Below are 24,996 nucleotides of genomic sequence, written 5' to 3' on the forward strand. Positions count from 1 at the left end.
CATAGAGCCCATGGGTGGGGTGGAGTGGGGGCAAGTAATGCTATGCTCTCTCTCTCTCTCTCTCTCCCTCCCTCCCTCCCTCCCTCCCTCTCTCTCTCTCTCTCTCTCTCTCTCTCTCTCTCTCTCTCTCTCTCTCTCTCTCTCTCTCTCTCTCTCTCTCTCTCTCTCTGTGTGTGTGTGTGTGTAAAATACATATAGACATAATCCAGTAATTTTGTGGTGTACACCTTATCATAATACATATATTATGCTGACTCGACAGATTTCACGTAACTCTTCTGGGCTGTCACTCATAATCAGCTGCGGTTAGCCTAGTACCTGAAATATTATAACTATAAATTTTAGCATTCTTAGAAAAAACATTATTAATAATTAAAAACATATTAATTTATGTTTTATTTAACTTTAATAATTACTTTCCATTATGAGTCGGAAGGTGCCAGCGCCTGTGGGGTGGGTGTTGGGGCCTGGAGGGAGGGAGCGGTTGCTTCTTTCCAATCCGGCTTTCGTGCCAATGACCTCAGTGGTGTCGTGGTTAAGCCATCGGAATAAGGCTGATAGGTACAGGGTTCGCAGCCCGGTACCAGTTCCCACCCAGAGCGAGTTTAAACGACTCACAATTAACAACTAACTCACTGACCTACTCACTGACCTGGACAGACAGCCCAGATATGCTAACGTGTGTGCCCAGGACAGCGTACTTGAAACTTAATTGGACATAAGCACGGAGATAAGTTAAAGAATGCTTTCATGCTTCTGTCGATAGCAGTGTAAATTAACGGGCTTTTTTTGTTTGTTTAATGACACCACTAGAGCATATTGATTTATTAATTATCGGCTATTGGATGTCAAACGTTTACTCATTTTTAACACGAAGTCTATAGCAGAAAGGAATCGTTTTGTATGCATTTCCTACAGACAGGCAGCACATACCACGGCCTTTGATATACGTTGTACGGGACTGGTTGGGACGGGAGTATAATAATATAAACCCACGATCATAGTCTGCATGGGTCCACTGACATGGTTCGATCCTACGACACAAGCACCTCGGGCGAGAGCTCTACCGTGCAGAAAAAATACTGAATCGATCTTAAAGCAAACTGATTGAGACTCTTGACACTGAAGGGTATATCTTTTTTAACAGCATTATTTTTTGACAAAACTAAAATAATAAATTAAAACGAAAAAAAAAAGAAGTTAAGGAAACAATACTCAGTTAATTATATACAATATAAATATTAGTACATGTGCCTAATTGTATACACACTATCGCTATTATACATTTGTTATAACAATAAAATAATTTATTTAACTGTTTTCCTTCCACTAGTTTGAAAACATCAGGTTTTTGTAACAGAAGGGCTCTTAACATTAATGCTTCATATCGTGGCGTTGGTTACAAGATTCTTCAATTTATACAAAGACAAATATAATTACTCAACCAAAAGTAGATGGGTCCCCGGATCTATTGAGCCCCATCTAAATTCGCGCCTGATCATACGAAAATAAACACACATCCGTTGATAATCCCCTAAAACCAATGCACGATATATACAAGTTTTTAGCTAAAACTAGCGGCGGATCCAGGAAACATTTTTTTAGTGAAGCCAAAGAGGAAATGACCCCCACCACCGAAAACCCCCCAACAAACCCCCCCCCCCAACAAAAAACAAAACAAAACAAACAACAAAACCCCCACAACAACAACAGTCAAACAACAAAACCCCCCAAAACAAGAACAAAAACCACCTCCAAAAGAGGCACTTGAATATAAATTAGGTGTGTGTGTGGGGGGGGGGGGGGGGGTCTCCTGGTCCTCCCTTTCGATCCGCCTCTGAAAACGTAGTTCATTTCTGCACATTAAAGCTTTATTTTTTTATTATTATTATTATTATTATTATTATTATTTAATTTTGTTTTGGGGGGGGGGTTGCCCTAATGTCTGTAAAAGCTCCAGACAGTGTGTTAAATTTGAGACACCTTTTTGCGTGTGGCAGAAGTTTGATAATGTATCTGTTAAAACAAAATGTTACATAATAAATACATATCATTATTTTGGATGGTGTATTTTACAAATATCCTTTGATCGTACACCAGTTAAAACTCTTCCATTAAAAGGTCCGGCACATATTGACACCGAACATCCATGTGGCATCACCTCTTTTAGAATGACGACTTGGTTCCGGTACGCTCCGTTGACAATCCGCACGTGCTTCTTGCATGACGGGAGCACGGACACCACGTGCTCTTGGTCCACGTACAACACACCTCCACTGCTCAGCATCTGAATCATTGCGGTGTAGGCATCAACGAGTTGAAGCACTACAGCCTTCTTGTTAATATATTTGTCACCTAACTTATGTGTGGTGACTTTAACAACGATCCCAGGATGCAACCAGTAGTCCTTCCTGTTAAACTGTTCCTTTTCAGCCTCTTCGTGTTCCATAATGATGTCTAGTGCAGATTTTCTTTTTAGGGTCGACGTTTCCTTTGCTGTTCTAGGGCGTCTTGCGAGACTGATTTTGTGTCTGAAAGTTTTCCTAAATGTTGAACTAGAAACATCCGGTTCCTCATCAGATACAATTTCTGCAGCTGGACAATGTGATACCTCATCTGTTAATGAATTTGGTGTAATACGTTCTGTGTTATAAATTCTTTTTACCAGTTTCATTGTAATCTTGGGTCTAACTTTGACTTGTTTTCCCTTTGGCTGGTCCATTAAAACTGTAGCCCTATTCTCATCTACAGCGACATTTACTGCATTTGTTGTTTCTGGTGATAAAGTAAATCTATTCTGGCCTACAATGGCGTTTATTCCAGCTTCTACCACCTTCCATCTGGCTTCGTCGTCCTCGGGTACAAATTTTCTTTTTCTTTGAGTGCATTCGCTTTCCTCTGATTTCAGTCTCAGCAGACGACCTTTCTTTCTGTGGTGAACAACACACTTATGACTCTTCTCGATATGGCGGACAAATTCTGAAAGTGTGTTCCAGCGCGTAGCATTCAAGTAGATGCATTTTTCACAAGAAATGTATTGTTTGTATACTTTAGTGGGACTAACTCCATCAGATCCAAATTTTGTTTTTAACACATGAAGAAATCCCTTTTCAAAAGCAGTCGAGTACTTTTCAGTGAACGTTAGTGGATCTTCTGCAAATGCTAACAACTGAAACTGGTGCTCCTTTGTCATAATATGATGTTCAAATTCAGTTTGGTCAGGACATTGTGTCTGACACCGATGACAATACCATTTGAGTTTTTGTAATTCCATGTTTCACAGTAATAATTCAATGGTTAGGAGGCTATAAAAAACACGGTTTTAGAACAAATAGAAGTAAATTAAAACAACTTACAGTTAACGCGTTGTCTACAGTGTTCGTTTGTTTCAAATGATCAAGTCGCATATTTCTCTTAAATATATATACACCTACTACTGAAACGTATTAACAACGATTGCTACGTCTGAAATACTCATATAGCCATGCATGTGACACGTAATAAAACGTATGATTTACATTTTAAACATGACTTGTGAAAGTCTAGCGGTTCATATTCACTTTATAAAGATCAATTGTTAAAATTAAAAGGATGTAAATTAAGGGGTATATTATTATTATTATTATTAGTAGTAGTAGTATTAGTAGTATTAGTATTACTGTTTTTGGTGGTGGTGGTAGTGGTTTTGTTAATTTTACGTTTTGTTTATGAAAGACAACTGACTTGTGTAAGTCTATTATTATCAATATCCGGGATCGTTTCAAAATATTTTTTTTCTTTTCTATCTAATTAGTGTTTTTTACATTAACAAATAAAATAATTGATATTGTCCTACTTTATATATGTTATATCAATAATTTTATCTCAAGAAAACTGTATTCAATTATTATTTTAAGCATAATTTTATTCTAAATAATAAAATTTTGACCAAATCCCCTCAGTATGACAAGTCACATGACTTGAAACGTCAGATATGTAGAAAATGGCTGCTGGGCAAAACTGGGCAGAAGTGCCTAGTGTATTAATCGTTGAAATTCTTTCATATCTTTCATTGAAAGATCGAATAAAAGCTTCTTCGGTGTGTAAGAGATGGAGATCGTGTCTGTTTCACCCATCATTGTGGAAACGCATTGTTTTTAAACTTGACAGCTGCGATCGAGAAGGGGCCAAGTTCCTAGCGGGAAAATGTGGACGTTTTATTTCGCATGCTGTTGTCAAATTCAACTCTCACAATATATCTGAAGTGAGAGAATGTGGAAGGTTGCTAGAGATTTTCTCAAAGAACAAGAATCTACAGTATTTTTCGCTCCAGCCACTGAGCTGCCATCTTGAATGTTCGGAGGCAGACTCGGTACATGTAACTGACAAGTAAGCAGATTTTGTTTTTGTTTTGGTCGTGACGTCAGCAGGTCGACACGACCTTGGCAAAGAAGCTGCGCAGTTTTGTAAAGATCAAGCCATATTTTTATATCGTGTTACTTAGAATTTGTTGTAATTGTGTAATACACACCGCGTAATAATATTAAAATGAACCTTGCACATTTTTAGCAATAAAATTAACAAAATGCCTTGAAATATCTTTTATTCATAGTAGGCAAGCCAGCTGTCATCACTGTACAGTCTGACAGTGTAGTGTTGTTAAATGCAAAATGTTCAGCATCTGTTAAAATAATATTTCTGAGTTATTGTAGTAATATTTACCAGGCATGTGTTCAGGGGAGGAGTACAGGAGTCGAAACCCCCTTGCTTAAGATTAATTTTTTCAGTATAATTGGAAATATACTTTTCGGAGAGCGTGACAGACCCTCCCCCCCACCCCCTTAATAAACTATGCTCACCATGGCAAAGATCACCCTGTTAAAATTCCTTCACACATGCCTGTTTACACAGGTGCATTATGGGTGAAATTTATGCATAATACCATAACGGATGCAGGATATTTCCAGGGAGGTGTGTGCAACATTTAAAAAGGGTAACTTCAGTATTTAGGGAGGGGTGAAACATTTTGAAAAGGCTTGATAAAGTCACTAGCCCTCACAGAAGCTTTGACAACTGCCCTATGTATTATACTTTATAGTAATACAGTTGATAATTTCCACTAGCCCAGACCGAAAATTCACTAACTGGGACCTAGAGCTAGTGGTCTTGACGAACATAATTGTAAGTAAAGCTAGTTCAAACAAGCTACTTGCCAACCTATGATGTAAAAGTGGGTACACTAAAACCGTATGTGTAAGTCACTGGCAGAAGCCACTATTCTTATGAAAAGAAATAAGGGAACACATTGTAATTCGCTATTAGTATTAACTCTGGGTAATATAATATAATGTTAATTATGATATATATATTTTTGTTTCAGATATCTCGATCTGATTGAGGCGTTGATCAAACAGAGTCGACAACTGCGTCACTTCTCCCTGGGCTGTGTGGAGGACCTCCTGGTGCACAGCGGCACCCTGATCGAGGCTCTGCAGCGGCACCACTCGTCATGCCTGCGCTCGCTGCACCTGGCGAGCGTCAAGGAGAACTCGGAGAGCTATGGCATCGTGGATCTCTCCCCGGCGATGTTCCGCTCGTTCACGGCGCTGCAGCACCTCAGCCTGGACTACGACCACCTGTCTAACGAGCTGTTTGACAGCCTCGCCCACCCGGCCAGCCCGGGGCTCGTCACGCTCACTGTCCACGTGCATGGCGTCGACCACGACCATGGCAGCGGCGGTGTCAGCAACGATGCATGGCGGCGAATTGCGAGTCACAGCAATGACACGCTGCGTGTCACGCTGAACCTGGTCCATTCCTATGACGGCGTTTCTGCCCTGCTCGACATCCTGCGGCCCAGCATGCCGCTGGCACACTTCCGGCAGTTCTTCTGCGCGCAGGTGAGCCTGGCGGCCGTGACCTTCCTGTGGTCACACCACTGTGACACGCTGCGCACGGTCCACATCGTCGATGGGCTGGTGGACAGTGCACCAGGCGTCTACTCCGAGCTGAGTCAGGATCCCGACCCTTTCGTCATGATGGCCTGGCGCTGTCCCAAACTGGAGCATCTCACCGTTATTGGTAAAGTTTTGTTTTTTTGAAAAATTTTATTTGGTCGGATAGGCTTTTTAAATAGAGATTATTATATGAGCTTGCAGGGGTGCAGAAAGTACTCACCTGCTCGCCAAATGCGAGTAAAAATTCTGACGGACAAGCTAAAAAAATGTAACTACCAGTCTGATGGGCGATCTGGTTTTTTCTGACTAACTTTTATTTTAATTTGTTTCTTTTCATTGAATCTGCGACTCTGAAATTCCAAATCATTTAAACAGAGGGTTAAGGAAAATGACAAAATACACAACAATACATGTACTATATTGATAATTTTGGACTTTTGAACTGCGCAAATGCGACATTCCAAAAACATAGCTGGTCAAAGGTCAATACTTGCAATGTTGCCGATGTCTTTTGAATAGATGGTTTTGTTAAGTATTTGTGGCGTGTCATTTGAATTTTGTATATCTATGTGAAAGAAAACTGATAAACTTGTTGATATTGATTAAGGAAGGAAGGAAGTGTTTTGTTTAACAACACACTCAACACATTTTTTTTTTTATGACTATATAGCGTCACACAAATATAGAGAGAGAAAACCCGCTGTTGCCACTTCATGTTCTACTCTTTTCGATTAGCAGCAAGGGATCTTTTATATGCACCATCCCACATACATACATCTCACAGTTTTTATTACACCAGTTGTGGAGCACTGGCTGGAACAAGAAATAGCCCAATGGGGCCACCAACGGAGATCAATCCAAAACCGACCGTGCATCAAGCGAGCACTTTACCACTGAGTTGCGTCCTGCCGACAAACTAAGGGTGTATAGCTGCTTATGTGAAATCAGTGTCGTTCGGTTTATAGGTATAGGCTGCATGTTAATGGTAAAACACTTGCCTGAGGTACGATTGGGACACAGGACAAATCACCATCAGTGGACTTGTTTTTTGTTCCATGTCATCTGAACCCCTCAAAATGGGACCTTCAGTAAACCAGAATTCTCTCCAAACTGGAATTTCGCTCAAACCAGACATTTAAAAAAAAAAACCCTTTTTTAATTGAATATTAGTACAGAAGAGAACCTCTCTAAACCAGATACCCCTCAAAACCAGAATTTTTACTTTGGTTTACAGTGGTTTCAGTTTTGTAACTTAATTAAAACAAAATATTTCAGTGGTTTTGAAGTCAGCATGTTTGCACTTACAATTTGGGCATGCATATTTTGGGTACAGCATTTATCACGTTGACTTTGATGCACTTTAGAACCCTATAAAGGCCATGGTATGTGCTGTCCTGTATACACATCTAGATCTCACCGGTACACTTTTGTAAAAAAAAAATAGCTAAACTGTTATACCTTTTCTTATATGTTATGTCCTTTTTTTCTAGTATTAAATCATTATGATTGTTGGATTTGTTTTAACCTGATTGTTTTTGTCATTTTTTGTGAAATGTTTGGCTTAGACTGTGACTAATGATTTTCTTTAACACAATTTCAGGCTACGAAGTTGCTGAAGAAAATATTGTCGCCATAGCGCGTCTCCGTGGTGATACGCTGAAGACACTGGACATTCCGCGGTGTTGTATCTCCACGGTGGAGGAGAAAGCTGACAGTGCATGGGTCTCGCTAGGCGTTGTCAGTGACGACTTTCACACCATGGTAACAAATCTTCTAGTGTAACGCAGTCACAGATGTCATTAATAAGTTTTTTTATGGCAGCCATTTTGAAAACCAAGATGGCAGCCATAATTGTGGTTGGATCGCATGTGTTCTGCTTTTATGTGAAAGAGTATTAAAAATTGGAACAGTATTTAAATATACACACAATTTTTCAAATTTTGAATTTAGTTTTACTTAATCTACTAGGCTGTGATATTACCAATGTTTTGGGGGGCAGTAGAGTTAAAGAAAAATAACGTAAAATAAAATAAACAATAAATAAAGTACCTAGAACAAACAAACAATAATTCAATACTTTTTTTTAATAACGGGGTTCGCACGCATCCTGGAAAACCCTGGAAAGTGCTTAAATTTTACTTTCATCCTGGAAAGTGCTTAAAACTCCTGGAAAAATTAATCAACCCCCTGGAAAGTCCTGGAATTTTACTATTTTTTATATATTTTTTTTCATTTAATAATAATTATTTGGAAAATATATTTATAAATAATCGTGTTTGACGTCTGGTTCCAAACTATCCTTCATGCAACAGTAATTATAAGAGGTCGACTGCCATTGGTCAACTGTTACAATGTATACACAGTAAGAAGGCGTGGACATAAAAGAACACAACTTGTGATTGGTTGAATAAATTATGTAACTGTAAGCAGTCTTGTTTCTGACGTTTGTGAGTTCGAAACTACTGTCAAAGATAAATAATTTAGTAGATAGCTGTAACCAGTGCCTTCCAACAAAACAAATACTCCTAAGGCTTATGTCTGCTATGCTTCTGTGCAGTGAGACTCATGCAAAAGTTGAGAACTTGTAGTTGACACATATTCTTTTGATCTCCATTGAAGTCGTAGATAACCCAATACACAGCAAAACGGTATCCACATGTCAAGGCATGTCAACGAAGCAACCAATTAACTAAATAAACAATCATTTTATGGGTTAGTTTTGATTGTTTGTGATATAAATTGAACAAAGAGTCCACTTCAAGAGATTATTTTTGTGCTATCAATGAATAATGTGGTTGACATTTAGTTACTCACGGAAACGGGTATAATTTCGATTTCTATTTCTAATGATATCATTCAAAATGATTAGCCACCTACTGGTCTAACCGGAGGGAACTATACATTTCATCTCCATCTTGTCTGTCTGTTCTTCTGTCCAACATATAGTTTTCCGGATGTTTTTTTTGACAGTGGCTCAAGATATTGAGTTGAAATTTTGTATCTAGCTTTTTCATGTACTGTTACAGATCAAGTTTGGCTTAAGTGACAATTTACCAGATTTTTTTTTTTTTTTTGACAGAGATTTGGCTCTTGAAGTTAGGAGATAAGAAAAGTTGTTTTCCAGCCTTTTTTTCTTTTGCAGTGCCTCAAGATATTGAACTAAAAAAATTTGTATATCTTTATCATGTTTTGTTACTAATAAAATTATGGCCTTTGAACTTGGGAGATACTAAAATTTGATGGGTCCTATAGGGGACGTATGGCTTTAGCAGTAGTTTCAGAAAGCTTGTTTTTATCTATGTGCTTACCAATTTATATGAAGAAGGGGGACCATTACATTGAAGCCAGCTAGTAACACTGATTAATAATCTCCTTATTTTGTACCCAGGTATCGCAAAGTTTGAAAAGAGAATGGCGTACACTGGAAGATTACGAATTGCCGCGAGCCGTGTTTGACGACCAGGCCGATGCAGAGGAGACGTACATGGCGACACTTCTTGCTGACCAAGTGTGTGCTTGCTGACCTCATGACCACAGTCAGGAAATTGAAATACAAGCAGCTTTAAGCTCTGAAAATAATAATGCAACACATTAGCAGATTTTAGTTTTTTTAATGTTATGAAAGCATACGTGAAAATCAGTTATTTGTACAACTAACTATGTATATTGGAGGAAAACTATAACGAAAGCATCCATCAACACCCGTCATCTGAACAACTGAATATGTATTTGTATATTGGATGGACTATGGAATTTTAAGATCTCAAGAACCCATTGTTATAAAGAAGCCAAATTTATATATAATTTTTTATTATGCTTATACACAGAAGAAAAAAAAAGAAGAGATTATATATTATGTACGTTTTTGTTAAGCCTGTTTTTAAGTTTCTTCAGGCCTAAACATCAGAAATGCAATCTCTACTGGTTTTTATATATTAATAGAATGTTTCAGAGGATGAGCATTTGTATTAGTTGTTTGACCATGTTATCTTGGTCGTTGTCATGTTGGTTTGGGTTTTATGTGTGTATTTGTTTGCTTCTTTTTTTTGTGCTTTGTAGTTTTTTGTTTTTTTTCTGTTCTATCGTGTATCGATTTTTGCATCTTGTTCTGAAATAGTTATATTATAGATTATTTATGATTATTCAGAATTATCAGGTATGCTAGTAATGTGGAAAACTTGGAACGTCAGACAGTTTTACAAGATTTAAGCTAAATGTATGTAAACTTTGTCAAAATGTTTTTTGAAAAATACAATTTAACCATAGGTGATTACCATAATATGACATAACAAGATATTAATCTACACAATTTTAAGCCTGGACAAGTTAATAGGTACTGGTACAAAGATAGATAGGTTAGCATAGTTTAAAAAAAAAAAGGTAGCGGCCATAAATATATTGAATAACTTTCTAGTCTGCCCATTAACATTTTTACAGGTATCTTGAAATATATCTAGTGTCTGATATTCATATACCCAAGGAAAGTTATAAATGTATTATTATATACTGTGTGTAGTGTTAAAGAAGTTCAGCTACAAAATTAATTGGTATACTGTTCTTTTGATTGCAAACATATTTTATTGTACAAAGAACAAAAGAATTGGGCACAAGTTTGACAACTTACTAAGCCCTCTTCTACTGTTCTTTTGTAGCATACATATTCAGGGTTCCTATAAACTGCAAGGAGAAATTTATGGTGTTGAATCATTGGTATTTTGATAAATTTGTGAATGTTGGGGAATTTTATACCAATATTACTCATCTTCACTAGTGTTTGGGGTAAAATTTCCAATTTCTAGTGGAAGAATATATTTATAAAGTACCATATTTTTTTTTTTTTTTAATTAGTAGGCTATTCTTTTTTTTTCAAATAAGAAAATCACATGAGTTAAATAGTTATTGAAGGCAGTTTTGCAAACAAATTATTTAAATTAGCAAAGAATATCAGGGAAATCTCAGGGAATTCTATTGTGATTCGAATGTGGGAAACCCTGAATTTATTGATTTTAATTTTTTTTAAAGACAAACCAGTTCATATTGACAGAATTGGAATGTATTTCAAATTAATGTTTCAGAGTATGTCGCATATTTAACTAACTACATGATTTTATATGAATTTGCACAAATGTACAACAGCAGATTGGTGGGGATGGGGGGGGGGGGGGGGAACAAGGAAACACCATTGTGATCTAGTATAATGTTTATGGGAAAACTGATATAACTGTGTATAACATTCCAATGATTTGTTTTGAAAACAAGAGTAAGCCACCAAGTGTTTAGCAAGGCATTAGGAGGTGTCCAACTTTGTGATAGGCCTACACACAAGTACAGTGTTATTATCTGTTTTAAATTCCACCTTTGAATATAGAAGTCCAACTACAGATGATAATTTTATGTTTTGTCTTTTTCACAGTGTTGCCAAATAGTTCCACACAATATTGAATTCGATTTTTGTTTATATTATTAACCAAACAAATGTGCTACAAAAAATGTGTTTGTATTTGTTAAAAAAACACACAAGAAACTCATAGCAAAACGGAAGCAACAGGGATGTTGTTTGAAACAACTTTGTCAGGGAAATTTAAGTTATGTGATACAAACATTAATAATCATAGGAACGAACTTGCCATTGTGATTTGTTCTTTTTTACAGAATATATATTATGTGTCTTCATCGGAACGTGTCAAAAATATTGTCACCACCCAGATAACTGACATTGGTGCATTGTATGTTACAAAGGTATATGTTATACGAATCATCATGAACAACATTACCGAGTACATGGAGATTGGTGTTTACAACCGAGGAATTATGTCACTGCATCGTGAATTTATACGAGTTAAACTTCATCAACATGTTACGAACTATATCATGCCTTTGATCTCAGTTGAAATGTGTTTACAAAACTTTACATGGCTTGTCCAATTCAAGCTAGTCCAAAGACAAACAAAAAAATTGTTGAGATGTGTTTTTATAGTCTGTGTATTCTTTCCAAGTAAGGATAGGCAAAGCTTGGCTGATGAGGAATGGTGCTGAGGATTAAGTCACATCAGCATGTCGTTTCCAACCAGAGCTAATCAAAAGCTTGGCTAGAAAACAAAACAAAAAAACTCTTGTGAAGTGCAAATACATAGAAAACAATGAAGTGTATTAATATGCATTCTTTCCGACCGTGGCTAGACGAAGCTTGGCTAATAGTAAAACACTGAAGTGCATTGCTTTTCTAACCATGGCAAGACAAAACCTGGCTAAAAGAAAAGGTACTGAAGTACTATTACATGATCATAGCATTACAACCATAGCTAGTCAAAGCTTGGCTGACAGAAAGAAAAGAAAAACAAACAAAAACTGTAGTGCAGTTAAGTATGCATTCTTTCCACCCATGGTTAGGCGAAGCGTAGCTGAAAGAAAGAAAAGAAAAACAAACAAAAACTGAAGTGCAGTTAAGTATGCATTCTTTCCACCCATGGTTATGCAAAGCGTAGCTGAAAGAAAGAAAAGAAAAACAAACAAAAACTGAAGTGCAGTTAAGTATGCATTCTTTCCACCCATGGTTAGGCGAAGCGTAGCTGAAAGAAAGAAAAGAAAAACAAACAAAAACTGAAGTGCAGTTAAGTATGCATTCTTTCCACCCATGGTTAGGCGAAGCGTAGCTGAAAGAAAGAAAAGAAAAACAAACTAAAACTGAAGTGCAGTTAAGTATGTATTCTCTCCATCCATGGTTAGGCAAAGCATAGCTGAAACAAAGAAAAAAAAGAGAAATGAAATTGAAGTATAGTTATGTTACCATAGTTTTTAGTCAAAGATGTAGTCCATACTTAACTTTATGGACAGGGAAACTTCTAGCATTACAAGCTCATCCTTCTCACGGCTACTCAATGCTTGGCAGACATGTGAAAACAAGTACACTGAAGTGCAGTTAGTCATGCATTGCTCTTCCAACAAGAGGTTGTCGAAGCTTGGCTGACAGAAGTAAAAAAACAAAAAAACAATTCAAGTGCAATTATATGTCTACATGCTTCCCAGCCACAGTTCGTCAAAGTTTAATGAAAAGAAAAGCAGAAAAAACATTCTTTTCAAATCAGAACAAACAAGGCTGCTACATTTTAAAGTATTCATTCACCCATGACCAAGTCACGTGCTCAAGTTCTAGCAAATATATCTAGTCATGTTGAGAGACATATATTTGTGGTGTTCCAGTTTTCGACTGTTTTTATTTCTTAGAAGAGCTTAAAGAAATTGAAATGGCTTGATTGACCTATTGTTTAAAAAAACTGACTACAACAAAAGCAGTTTTTGCAGAACGTGCAGCAAAACTCATTTGCCTCAAGTGAGATTTTTTTCTAGAATGGTTGTTTGTGTAGATCAGTGAAGAGACGACAACATTCCAGTGGATAGCACACCTCATGTTACAGATCACTGTACGTTTCCTCTGACGGCGCTCTGTTACTTGTTACGTTCATAACCTGGTCATGGAGGTTTTGTTTCAACACTCAGGGAAGGTACCAACAAAGACCAAGACATTGTTAGTGTTATGCACACTGGCCAGTTGTATCACATTTCACAGAAAAAAGCCCCCCCCCTGATAATTCAGATTTTTAGGGGTGTTCAGGTTTGTGTTCTGCAAAATTTGTAAAATTAATTGTTTGTTTCACGAAACTGAAGACAAAAAAGTGTCATCAACTGCCATTCCAGTGAAAAACAACAAAACTGAAAAAAAGAAGAAAAAACATTTTCAGTGTCTTCAATTGACAGTTTGTGAATATTTCCAAGTGATGCTGGTCAAAATGTTCAGGTGCCATCTTGAAATACGATATGTGATGTTTAGACGATTGTGTTTGAGCTGGATTTAAACGCTACAAGACTTTGCTGATCTGTGATAACTCGACACCAAAATGAGTTCGTTGATTTATTTATTACACCCAGAATTGAAGTTTTTGTTTGTATTCCACAGCTTCTTAGCGGTTCCATCATGTGTGTGATATTTTTGAAAAACAAAATGTTTTCAGCCATGTTATTATTATTACTCTTTCTTTTTTTTCATCTTTTTTTTTGACAAACGTTATTCAGATAATATGCAATTCTGTTAAACAATTTGTTGAGTTTGTGTAGGAAGAAAAAATGTACCTCTGCAGTGTGAAAGTTAAAATCAGTTTTCATAAACTTCTTACAATATATGCAGGTAAAATGTTCGCTTAAAATTATTGCAGGGCCGTGTTCAGTAGGTTTTGTTATGAGCATGTACAATTCAACTCGTTCTTGCACCATCATATTCATTTAACATGTAATGTGATCACCCAAACCAGTCATTAACAAATGTTTTATAATGCCACAGAGGCAGGGATAGTTCTAGCATTTGCCAATCTTGCCGATTGCAAATTAAAAAACCCAGTTGGCAATTTTATTTCATTTGCAAAAAAAACAACCCATTACATTTGCCAAAAAAAACCCATTTCATCTAATAATTGATGTTTTGTTAAAAAATAACTGGATTACTGCAGATTGTTGAAGTTTTAATTTGATAATTGGCAAAATTATCTTCTAACCAAGAGCTGGCCGGCACTGACGAGTTCTCACATCAGTTGAATGCGGGTTTGTCCACCTGTCAGTTTCTGCACAAGGGCTGGTGATGATCATGATGATAACTAGTTTAACGTGCCCATATACCACTAGGGTTTCGAACACGCCCGTCCTGAGTCCGACCTCCGATAAGATCGGTGGCCTGATTCGTTGTGATGATCAACCAGATTGATCTGGTGCCCGGTATCCATTAGACGTAACACAGTGTAGGCAGAATTGGGATCATTTTCGGCAGATACTTTCACTTCAACTTATTTTCCGTGCTTATATCCAATTAAGATTCAAATATGCTGTTCTGGGCACACACCTCTGCTCTCTGGGCTGTCTGTCCAAGAAAATGGGTTAGTTGACAGTTGTTAATGGTTAGAGAGAGAGAACAGTCGGTGTAGTGACCGTACACCTACCCACCGAGTCATTAAAATGTACTCTGGGTGGGAGCCGGTACTGGGCTGCGATCCCAGTACCTACCAGCCTTATGTCCGATGGCCTAACCACGACACCACCGAAGCCAGCTCGGCGGTTACTGCTTCCATCTGTTACCTCACTGTGCTCAGTAGAATCGGCTGCCCACTTTTTTTTAATCGGCCTCTTTAAGACTGAAAACAAACCTGCAGACTTATTTTTGAGAAACATTTTATTAATTTTCATTGTTAATACACAGAGACGTGTTGATTTCAGAGCTGATTTTAACTTTCTGCAGTCTGTGCATCAAGGCACTGTACAAAGATGAATTATTAATAATATGCATATGTTTTTGAGGCGGGTGTCTCAGCGTGATGAATCATTGTTAACAGTGGTGTGAAACCAGGTTCAGATTTACGTAAAAGATGCCATCCTCAGTTTTCTGATATTGTAACATGTTTCCGACTTGTAGAGCCTTTTGGATGACTTCTGTTGCATGTGCACTGTATTTTCTTGTTTAGAATATCAGTGTCTGTATATTCAATGTGTTTCCAGTCATTCTATTATGTTTGTAGTATTTGAAACTAGATTACATCTCCTAATAATTTTGTATGTTCAAAAACTAAAATATAGATTCAAGGTTCGATGTATATCTATTAGCACTCGGTCCTGGCTAATGAATTTTTGGTTTGGGCTAGAGAAAATTATTAGCTGTATTACTATAATACATAGGGCAACTAGCCAAAACGTCTGTGAGGCCTAGTGACTTTTTCAAACATTAATCAAAGACTGATATTTATAGATTAGGAAATAAAAAGAAGTTTAAACTACTACATACATTTGTATTATCAACAACACACTGGGTATATTGACACTGATATTCTAAGCAAGAACATTTATTTAAGATGTAAATTTAGTAATTAAAAAGGCATTATGATTAGTCAAAAATATCTTACTATGGCAGTTAACTCGAGATGGTCACTCCCATTGTAATTACGAAGACCTAATTGCGTATCATGTTAGATTTCTATCAATAATGAACAAACTGTGCTGCAATATGAGCCTAGACTAACTGGCAGCTTTTGTAAGTAGGCCTATGGATAATAAATATAAATGTGGTTTTTTTAGATGAAATATTTTTTTTTTATAGAAATTTGATTTTTTTTTTTCTTACACCTTATCTCCATCCATTTTTTCTCCTTTTTTTTTTTTTTTACAAAAGTAGTAAATTTGTGTTAAAAAGGTTTAGCTGGATTTTGTATTACTTTTGAGTGTATTATTATTACATTTTTGTTGGGTTTTATTCCAACAAGAAGATATTGTCAGGTGTGTCTGCAAGAATGTATGAAGGGGGTGTAGATTCTTGTGAGCGAAGATTGGAGGGGTTGTGAGGGGTGGGTTGAGTCATTCTCATTCAAAGCAGAAAATTTGATATGAGTGTGTGGGGAGGGGGGGGGGGGGGTATTTGACCTCAAAACCCTTCCTCTGCAAACACTGATTGTATTGAATATGTATGGATGTGACATGGTGAAATGTTACTTCATACCAACAAGAACTATGTATTGATCGGAGGACCGATAAATATTTTCGGATTATCAGTATTTTGATCAGACATAGTGAATACATTATTATGGTGCTTTTCTGAGTCCTTGTAGAGATGTCATTCCTAGATAAAGAAACATTTGGCATTACCAATACATTGTTACAATTGCTACTAGCAGTACTCTTGCTGTCGGATGTAATTGAAATGTTAGGATCATGAGACCACCGAGGCCTGGTGCTTATTAAACTTTTAGAGTCTAGACTTGAGACTCTTAATAGAGTCTGAGACACTAATGTCATGAAAACGCCATACAAATTGTATGTGTGTGACGTCATTAGAGATTAAGTTTGGACTCTAAAAGTTTTATAAGGATGGGCCCAGGGGCCTAATTCACTAAACTCTCGCAACTTTGCGATCTAGCAGTGCAATGCTAAAAGACTTGCAAAGAGGATACTTTGTTGTCTTGCAGAGCCTAAGAGACCTTTGTGAATTAGGCCCAGGTCATTAGTTAATTTGTAAAAGTGGCTAGCAATAGCTGAAGCAAAACTTATAGCAGTACACTATGATGAGCGTTGTTAAACATGTAGTTGTTCTTTTATATTAAATTATATTTTAGAAAGTAGAAAGGAGAAAAAAACCCCACTGAAAGTGGAAATCCTTTGTTAATAATGGCCCTTGCTCTTAAAGGGTCTGTTATATATAAAGACCATCTTACAATTTAAGTATCATTGGTTGTTAACCGTGGTACGTATATGCAGGGTATGTTTTTCATGTAGAGATACAAAAAAGGATCTTTATGAGGCCTGTTTAGAAAGGTAGAGGTTATGAAAGGTGTCCCTTGTCAATTGTTTCTTTAATAGCATTGTCATGTTTAGAAATATCCATAAACCGTGTTTAGACCATATTTACCATATTTGGAGGGTTTAAAAGACCACTGAAATCAGTCCCACAATGATGTCTGTGAGGTACAAAACAATAAATGTAGCTTTGAATACATCTATTTAATATGAACAATACATCCATGATAATTCACATGGACAAAATGACCGACTAGATGTTTCTTAAAAATTGGATGCCAATCATTTATTTTTATTTTTGTCGTAGACAACTAAAGAAATGGTCATTTATGGAGAGAAAAAAAAAAAAAAATATATATATATTATGTTTATTGTAGAAATAGAATTTATCCAATCATACTTGACATGCCAGTTTGGGTTTTTGTAAAAGTTTCATCTCAAAAGCACTGTATGTGTCTTGAACCCCAAATCCCCGCTCCCCCCCCCCCTCCAACAGCGCACTAAATATATTAAATTTTAAGGCATACCAAAAAATAGTACTTGAAATTAATGTCACCAATCTTATGCATCATTTTACAAAGTATTTGAAATCAAATATGTCGATCTATGTCGTCAAGTGTAACCATGGATACATCTATTTCACATAGGTTTCTCACCTGGACTAATTATATCTTCCATATACAGGTATGAGAAAACGCTACATCTCGTTAATGTTATTAATGCAGGTACATGGCTTACCTCTGTGCACGTGTATTTGTATATTTTAATAGAACATATTTACTCTAGTGTCTGAATATTATTAGCTTTTGAAGAGAATAATCCAGTTATGCTAATGTTTACACAGTATTGTATTTAATATCAACATTTTAAGAAAGCTTGCCTTTAGATTTCACGGAACCTGTTGTTTCCGACAAGGTGTCCATAACATGTCGGCCAAATCACAGAATTGGAAACCAGTTACCCATTATGATCTAACAAAATTGACCATTACTGTGATTATTGAAAAACAGTTTCCCATAGATTCCAATTATCATGTTATGGAGTCGAAAAAGTACCGTATTTCACAGAAAAAGTGAAATCCTGAGACCGAGAATATGGCCATCAATTATGCCTAATCTAAATCAAGTTCACATTTCAGTCTTTTTAATTTACTGTCAATATTTGATAGTTATTGTACTTAGACTATTTATATGTATTGTAGGGTGATTTTTTTTCCTTCGTATATATCTGCCCATTTTTTAGATTTTCAGAAATATTTTATGGAGTTATGTCCCTTTTGTGCACTTAAAATATTCAGGTGATTTCTATTTTGGTTCAATAACTTTTGATAGTGTGTACATTTCCATCACATTGGTACACAAGTTTTATATCAGCATCTAGCCTACCTTTATTTATGTTATACTTTTTGTAAATATGGAATAAATATTAAGAAATGTTGCCGTTTGATTCCTGTCGTAAACTTATGACTGAACCGAGTTTTGTTTTTGATAAGGTCTGTTTTGAGACTTGCTTGAATCATCTGTATGTAGGATTCATTGGATTTTGTTACATTGTTCGTGCTGCACCTTACACAAGTAACTTAATTCCTGATTTTTACCTGTCAGTATTTGCCTTATGACCAATTTCGTTTTGTTTTGTTTGAAACATCCATGGTTGAAATGTATAGCATAATGTTTGTGAAGTCTTTGATACTAGTATGTTCCCCCTTTCCATTATTTCAATATTTATATTGAGTTTTAAACATGCACGTAATGGTTGGCTTCCTGAAGAAATATGGTTCTTGTATAGTTAAATCGGAACAGTTGTTTGTATTGTAAACTGTTGAAATGTGTGATGCCTTTTCTAATGCTATTTTTAGGTGAGTTTTTTGTATTTGTTATGTATTTTCCAATCAAAATGTTACTACATATTCATAGCTGAATCTTAGGGTGGGGTGTGTGTGGGAACTATGGGGTACTAGTCCCAGACTAAAAAGGTTATTTGCAGTTTGGTTTTCATAAATATGTTGTGGTTTTTTGTTTAATGAAAAAACAATATTCTACCATTGAGAATGGGACATTCAGTGGCAAATAACTATCTTCCAATCCCCCTGTCCACCTCACACCACCCCGGAATAATTCACGGATCCTCTTTTGATATTTTATTTAATAAGAGATGTACAAGATTCTATTGTAGTTTATTGATTTTGTGAATACTGAAGCTTTTTCCAACCTTGGACTCAAATTTCTCTCATTTGTCTGAAAGTGGCATTCTTACAATTGTGTTACTATGCTTTGTGTTAAAAACTAAATTGTTTACTTAAAAATTATTTTCTATTAATCTATATAGCAGCTGTAATGAGCTTCCTTTTTTTTCTTATTTGTATTATGTTCTGTATCAGATTCACAGGCATTGGTCATCAATTACCTACACAAACTGCATTGCCAAGGACATTATTGAGACAAGGCCGATACTTTACCATTGCTTATGAAATTACTTGAAGTGTAGACTTGACAGAGCACATCTTTATTTGTATTTAACACAAGTGGCCAGAAGTAAACACTGATCCAGTTCTGTTAAAATGAGACATGCTCTAGTACGTCTGGACTTAAAATGGTTTTATAAACATGGGAAAAGAATCTTGGAAGTTTGAGACTGAAAGCACAACTTTATTAAAATCTTGGCTCCAAAAGTTTTAAAAACACATTGCCTGGGCTGATTCCCATAAAACCTTTAAGGGCCGAATTTACAAAGCCTGTTTATGTCTTACACGTGTGTAACTATATATATATAATTACAGTTCTTAAACACCAACATCTAAGAAAAACAGGCTTCGTAAATTCAGCCCTAAAAAAATCTCCAGTCTTGTCTGAACTTCCTGCATGCAATTTGCATGGAGTTGCCATAGCTATAAAGTCTCCAGACTTTACAACAGCCTTGGGTCTAGACTTTTAAAAAGTTTTATAAGCATAAGGACAGTTTTTTTTGGTTTGTCTATTTGTATATACCCGGTATTCATGGGTTTAAGATGTCTTACTGCTGCCTCAGGTAAAATGTTAATGGCTTTAATATCAATACATTTGTATTTTGCAGGATTATTCTTTGAAATATATCTTTGTAGAATGTCGAGATCTGTTAATAAGGATCAAAATTGATTGTATGTTTTAACTCTTTTTCTTCTTCTTTTTTTCCCTTTCTTTCTTCTTTTTTCCACTTTGTTTAATTAAGTTGTTGGGTTACAAATTAAGTAGTATAGTCAGTAATGTACATATTGTATTACATGTAGATTGGTGTTTGCTTTTATTTACCATACTCTGTGTTCCGTGTTTGCTTTTATTTACAATACTATGCGTTCCGTGATCTGTGTTTGCTTAGAAGTTGTTTTATATCTCGCCAGCCTATTGCAGAAATATCGGACGTAATTTCTGTGAAAGTAATTAGGTTTTACCATGAAGACTAAAGATACATCTTAAAATGTTTCATGTATTTTAGAATATAGTTTCTAAAATGTTGGAATAATGAGTGAATGTTTAACGACACCCCAGCACAAAAATACACATCAGCTATTGGGTGTCACAAAAGGTAAGGGTATGTTGCAATATGTCAGTATATATGGGTGTGATAGCTATTAATTTGACTTTCCTCTGGTGGGGGCTGGGGTGGGAAAAGCATATTGTGATGGTCAAGCCACCTCAGCTTCAGAATTTGGAGTGTGGACAATGCCCCCCACTCCCTTTCCCTTGCTCCTAACACCTGTGTGTACATTAAAGAAATCCAGTTTTGCACCTCGAGATACATTCAATCAATTTAATTTGAAGTGCATAAACTAGTCTAGCCAAGTCTGGCTAAATACAGAATACATACATGTCTATGCTGCAATGACATCATAGTCCAATCTTTTTCGTGATGTCGGACTAATTGCAACATGCAGTGAGCCATCATGTCAGCAACATAATTGCATAGATGGCATGCTGTCACACTACGAAAAGGCTTAAAAGAGTGTTGAACTAAGGCTTTTCAATGACAATGGCCTTTCATCAATACATATATTTAATATTTTGCTATTACGATAATAAAAAAGAAAGAATATATTTAATTAAATACTGGTCAAAATACTGACATTTTCGCTATTTAGTAGATGCAGCCATTGTTTTAGCCTTTAACCTCTTTGGTGAAAACTGGCTTGTCCACTGCATGGGCTGGCGAGTCGTGAATTGGTATTTTCACTATAATGTTTATATTTATTGGGGTAGTGTTGTACAGATTATTCTTTGATGTTCGTTGTGTGTGTTTGTCTTTGTTCATGTAAAAGAGCACTAAAAAGATCATCGATTCACTTGTTCCATGCCAACACCTAAGGTTCCAATCATTTCATGGTTTGCCGACACCAAAACGTTTAAGTTGACTCGTAGCTTTAAACCTTTCTGTGACTGAGACCAAGGGATGTAACCCAAGAGATGTACAAAATATGGTCTCTATGAGGTGATATTTATTTAGAAAATAGAAGGTATAGAGGAAATGTCCACTGTGGCCAGGTGTTTGTTATAAAAAGTGCCCTTTATAATTTTAAACCTTTCTGTGACTGAGACCAAGGGATGTAACCCAAGATATATACAACATGGTCTCCATGAGGTGATATTTATTTAGAAATAGCAGGGATAGAGGAAATGTCCACTGTAGAAAGCTGTTTGCTATAAAAACTGTCCTTTATAATGTGCATGTTCTTCTGTATGGCTAGACCATTTTGTATAATTGCTCAGTTGTGAAAATTAGCTTAAAATCAACTATTCTTTGTTTTGAACATACTTAAATGGTCATTGAATGACTTTTAATATTTTATAATTTAACCACATTTTAGGACTGGTTCTTGTAAGTTTTTTGTATGTGCTATTATATGAAAAATATGTGTATCGAGTAAAAAAAAAAAAAAAAAACCCCAAAACATCAGACACATGATTAATTAATGTACTGGCATGGAAAAGGTAAATCTTTGATCTGGTGGCTAAGGCCCACTGGTCTCGGTGTATTTTCTGTAAGAGACAGGTTGCAGATAGGGCAAGCCTTAGTACTGTTGTTATCCAGCTGTATAGTGCACTCTAATGCTCTGTATATGAAGCAGACCCCATCCACCACCCCTGCGAGTGTTCACAAAGCTCTTGGTCTGTTAGGCCATCAATGACATATATATATATATAAATACATAACATGTTGCAGTCTCAACCAAGACATGTTTTTGTGATGTCCATCCATTTTCACTGGCTTGGTGAGTGATGTAGCTTTGTGGTGTCATTAACAGAAACTGAAGAGACTTATATACGAGGCCGAATTTACAAAGCCTGTTTTTGTTGTGGTTTTTTTCTACTTACACACTTGTAACTACATGTATTTACAATGCTCAAACACCTGCATTTATGAAAAACAGTCTTTGTAAATTCGGCCCAAGTTGTTTTCCAAATCATGACATTTGTATTATTGTCGGCCAGCAATCCATTATTATTATAATCGTAATTTAAATACAGTAGACTTTACTCCAAACGGCACAATGCACATTCGTAATATCTCTCCATGAACTTCAGATTTTGTTTAATCATGACGAAAACTACATTTTTTGTTTTAATCCCTTAGAAAAATCTAGCTTTCTACTGCAACATTAATCTGGTTGATTTTGCCTATTACACCCAGTTAATTGCATAAAATGAGAGACTGTTGCAGTAGACTTAGAGATACCGGTAGCTGACAGAGTGAACTGAATTAGTTTGTATTATTAAGATTGCACCCTGTATAGGAAAGTGCAGTTTACCAACGTGTCTTTCAAAGAATGTCAGAAATGGTGTTGGCTACATTGAGCAGAGACCATTTGTCACACTTAATGTTTTGGGGTTTTTTTTGCTAACCAGACAAATGGTTTGCAATAAAACAAATAATTCAAATGGTTTGCAATAGATAAATGATTCAACACTTTTGTAATAGGCAAATGATTTAACATGTTTGAAGTGAACATTGATTCAAAGTGTTTATAATAGACAAAATATTCAATGTTTGCGATGGATAAATGATTCAAATTGTTTGCAAGACAAAATGATTCAATATAATATCTGGGACAAGACATGATTAAAAGTGTTTATTAAAGACAAATGAATCAAGTTGTGATGAATAGATGCATGATTCAAGATGTGATGAATAGATTCAATACAACAAACTATTCAAATTGACAAATGTTTCAACATGTCTTAACAGAAAATGTTTCAACATGTTTATTGCAGACCTATGATTCAACTTGTTTGTAATACAATTTTCAAAGTCTTTGTAATCTGACAAGCTAATTAATTGTTTTAATAGACAAATTATTCATCATGTCTGCAATAAAACAAATTATTTAAATTGTTTCTTACAATACTCATTCAGTTTGCAGCTAATAAAAACTCAATCTTTGTTGCTCTTCCAATGCATTTTTGTTTGGTAGTTTTATTAAGAGTGAAAAATGAACTTGATGCAGCCGACACCATTATCCAAAGTCTGTACTTATGTAAGCGTGTAAATTAATGACCATCGTGAATATAAGAGCTTGTGAACAGAAACAAAGGTTATATAAATAATTGCATTATGAGATAACATCTGTTCCAACTGTATTCAGCTGTTAAAACATGTTTGTTACGAATTTATGATCAGTGATGATAGTGCTTGTGTATATATTAAATAATATGTATCATGTGTTGTTTTTGAGATGGAGGCACAAAAAAATAAACGGGTTTTTACATCATTGTGTTAATTGCATGGGAAGACCTCGCGATTATGCATCGTCGTTAGCACTTGAGGGACACCAGTTATCAGTCCTTTACTCATTCTAGTGATGTTGCTTTTTTTCCTAATGTTACATACCAGCATTTGTTTTCAGTGATGATGGGTGACCTTTTATTGTTACGTTTTAAAAACACTTTTGTTGCGGCAACAGTGGCAATCATGAACTATCTGTATATAATGGCGATGATTTCCATGGTGATAATTATATTTTGTTAAGATGTCAAAGGCTGCAATTTCATCCATACTAAAAAGAATCAGTTTGTATTGTTAGCATTTACAGTGACTATAGTTGTACTAAAGAGTAAAACCATCTAATTATTTAAGTTGTTAAAAAACCACACATTGTTTGTTATTTCAAATCACTGCCTCCCTCCATTTAACAACAATTCAGTTAAATAAAAAGTAATTTTAATTAATTTTGTGCAAATATATTTATTTTAGCACTCTCTTAAGTTAACCCATAACAAATATTTTACATTGATTGTGTAATAAACAGTAATTTTAGCATGGATGAACTTGTAACTTAAGCTGTAGAAAATCTAGTTTCCAGTACTAAAAGCAAAGAATGAAGATTTAGTTTTTTGAAGTGCAGCTGATAATTGATGCAGTTTATTCCCAGGTATCTCCACAAAAGTAATGTTTTCCATTTTAAAACAAATAAAATTGTTGTGTACCTGTCATGCAAGAGGCTGGTAAGATCCTTAATTTAATATAGAGGACTTTAAAACATTAGCCAAATTCAAATATATGCCACACATTCACATAAAATGGTACATGGAAACATGAATTTATTGCTGTACTATTAATTTTAAAGGTGCTATATCAGAGTTACAAAACTACATTGATCATATTTTTATTTTTTTTATAGATCTATAAAACTTGAAAATATTGAAATTGCAGTGTTTATATACTGTGTAAATGGTCATGTTCAGTACTGAATTCCTGTCCTTATTATGGT

General features: G+C 35.6%; 2 protein-coding genes across 2 annotated transcripts; one reads left to right on the plus strand and one right to left on the minus strand.

Annotated features, from left to right (window-relative positions):
* Positions 1 to 2,053: 2,053 nt before the first annotated feature.
* Positions 2,054 to 3,193, minus strand: LOC121388788 (DNA/RNA-binding protein KIN17-like). The gene has a single exon (XM_041520288.1). It carries the CDS (start codon positions 3,191 to 3,193, stop codon positions 2,054 to 2,056), a length of 1,140 nt encoding a protein of 379 aa, XP_041376222.1.
* A 789-nt stretch (positions 3,194 to 3,982) lies between these two features.
* Positions 3,983 to 12,775, plus strand: LOC121386499 (F-box only protein 33-like). The gene is made up of 4 exons (XM_041517418.1): positions 3,983 to 4,368; positions 5,360 to 6,060; positions 7,537 to 7,697; positions 9,325 to 12,775. Exons 1-4 carry the CDS (start codon positions 3,983 to 3,985, stop codon positions 9,457 to 9,459), a joined length of 1,383 nt encoding a protein of 460 aa, XP_041373352.1. The 3' UTR covers positions 9,460 to 12,775.
* The last annotated feature ends 12,221 nt before the right edge of the window (positions 12,776 to 24,996 follow it).

The sequence above is a fragment of the Gigantopelta aegis genome, chromosome 2, assembly GCF_016097555.1.
Source record: "Gigantopelta aegis isolate Gae_Host chromosome 2, Gae_host_genome, whole genome shotgun sequence".
Classification (NCBI taxonomy): Eukaryota; Metazoa; Mollusca; class Gastropoda; order Neomphalida; family Peltospiridae; genus Gigantopelta; species Gigantopelta aegis.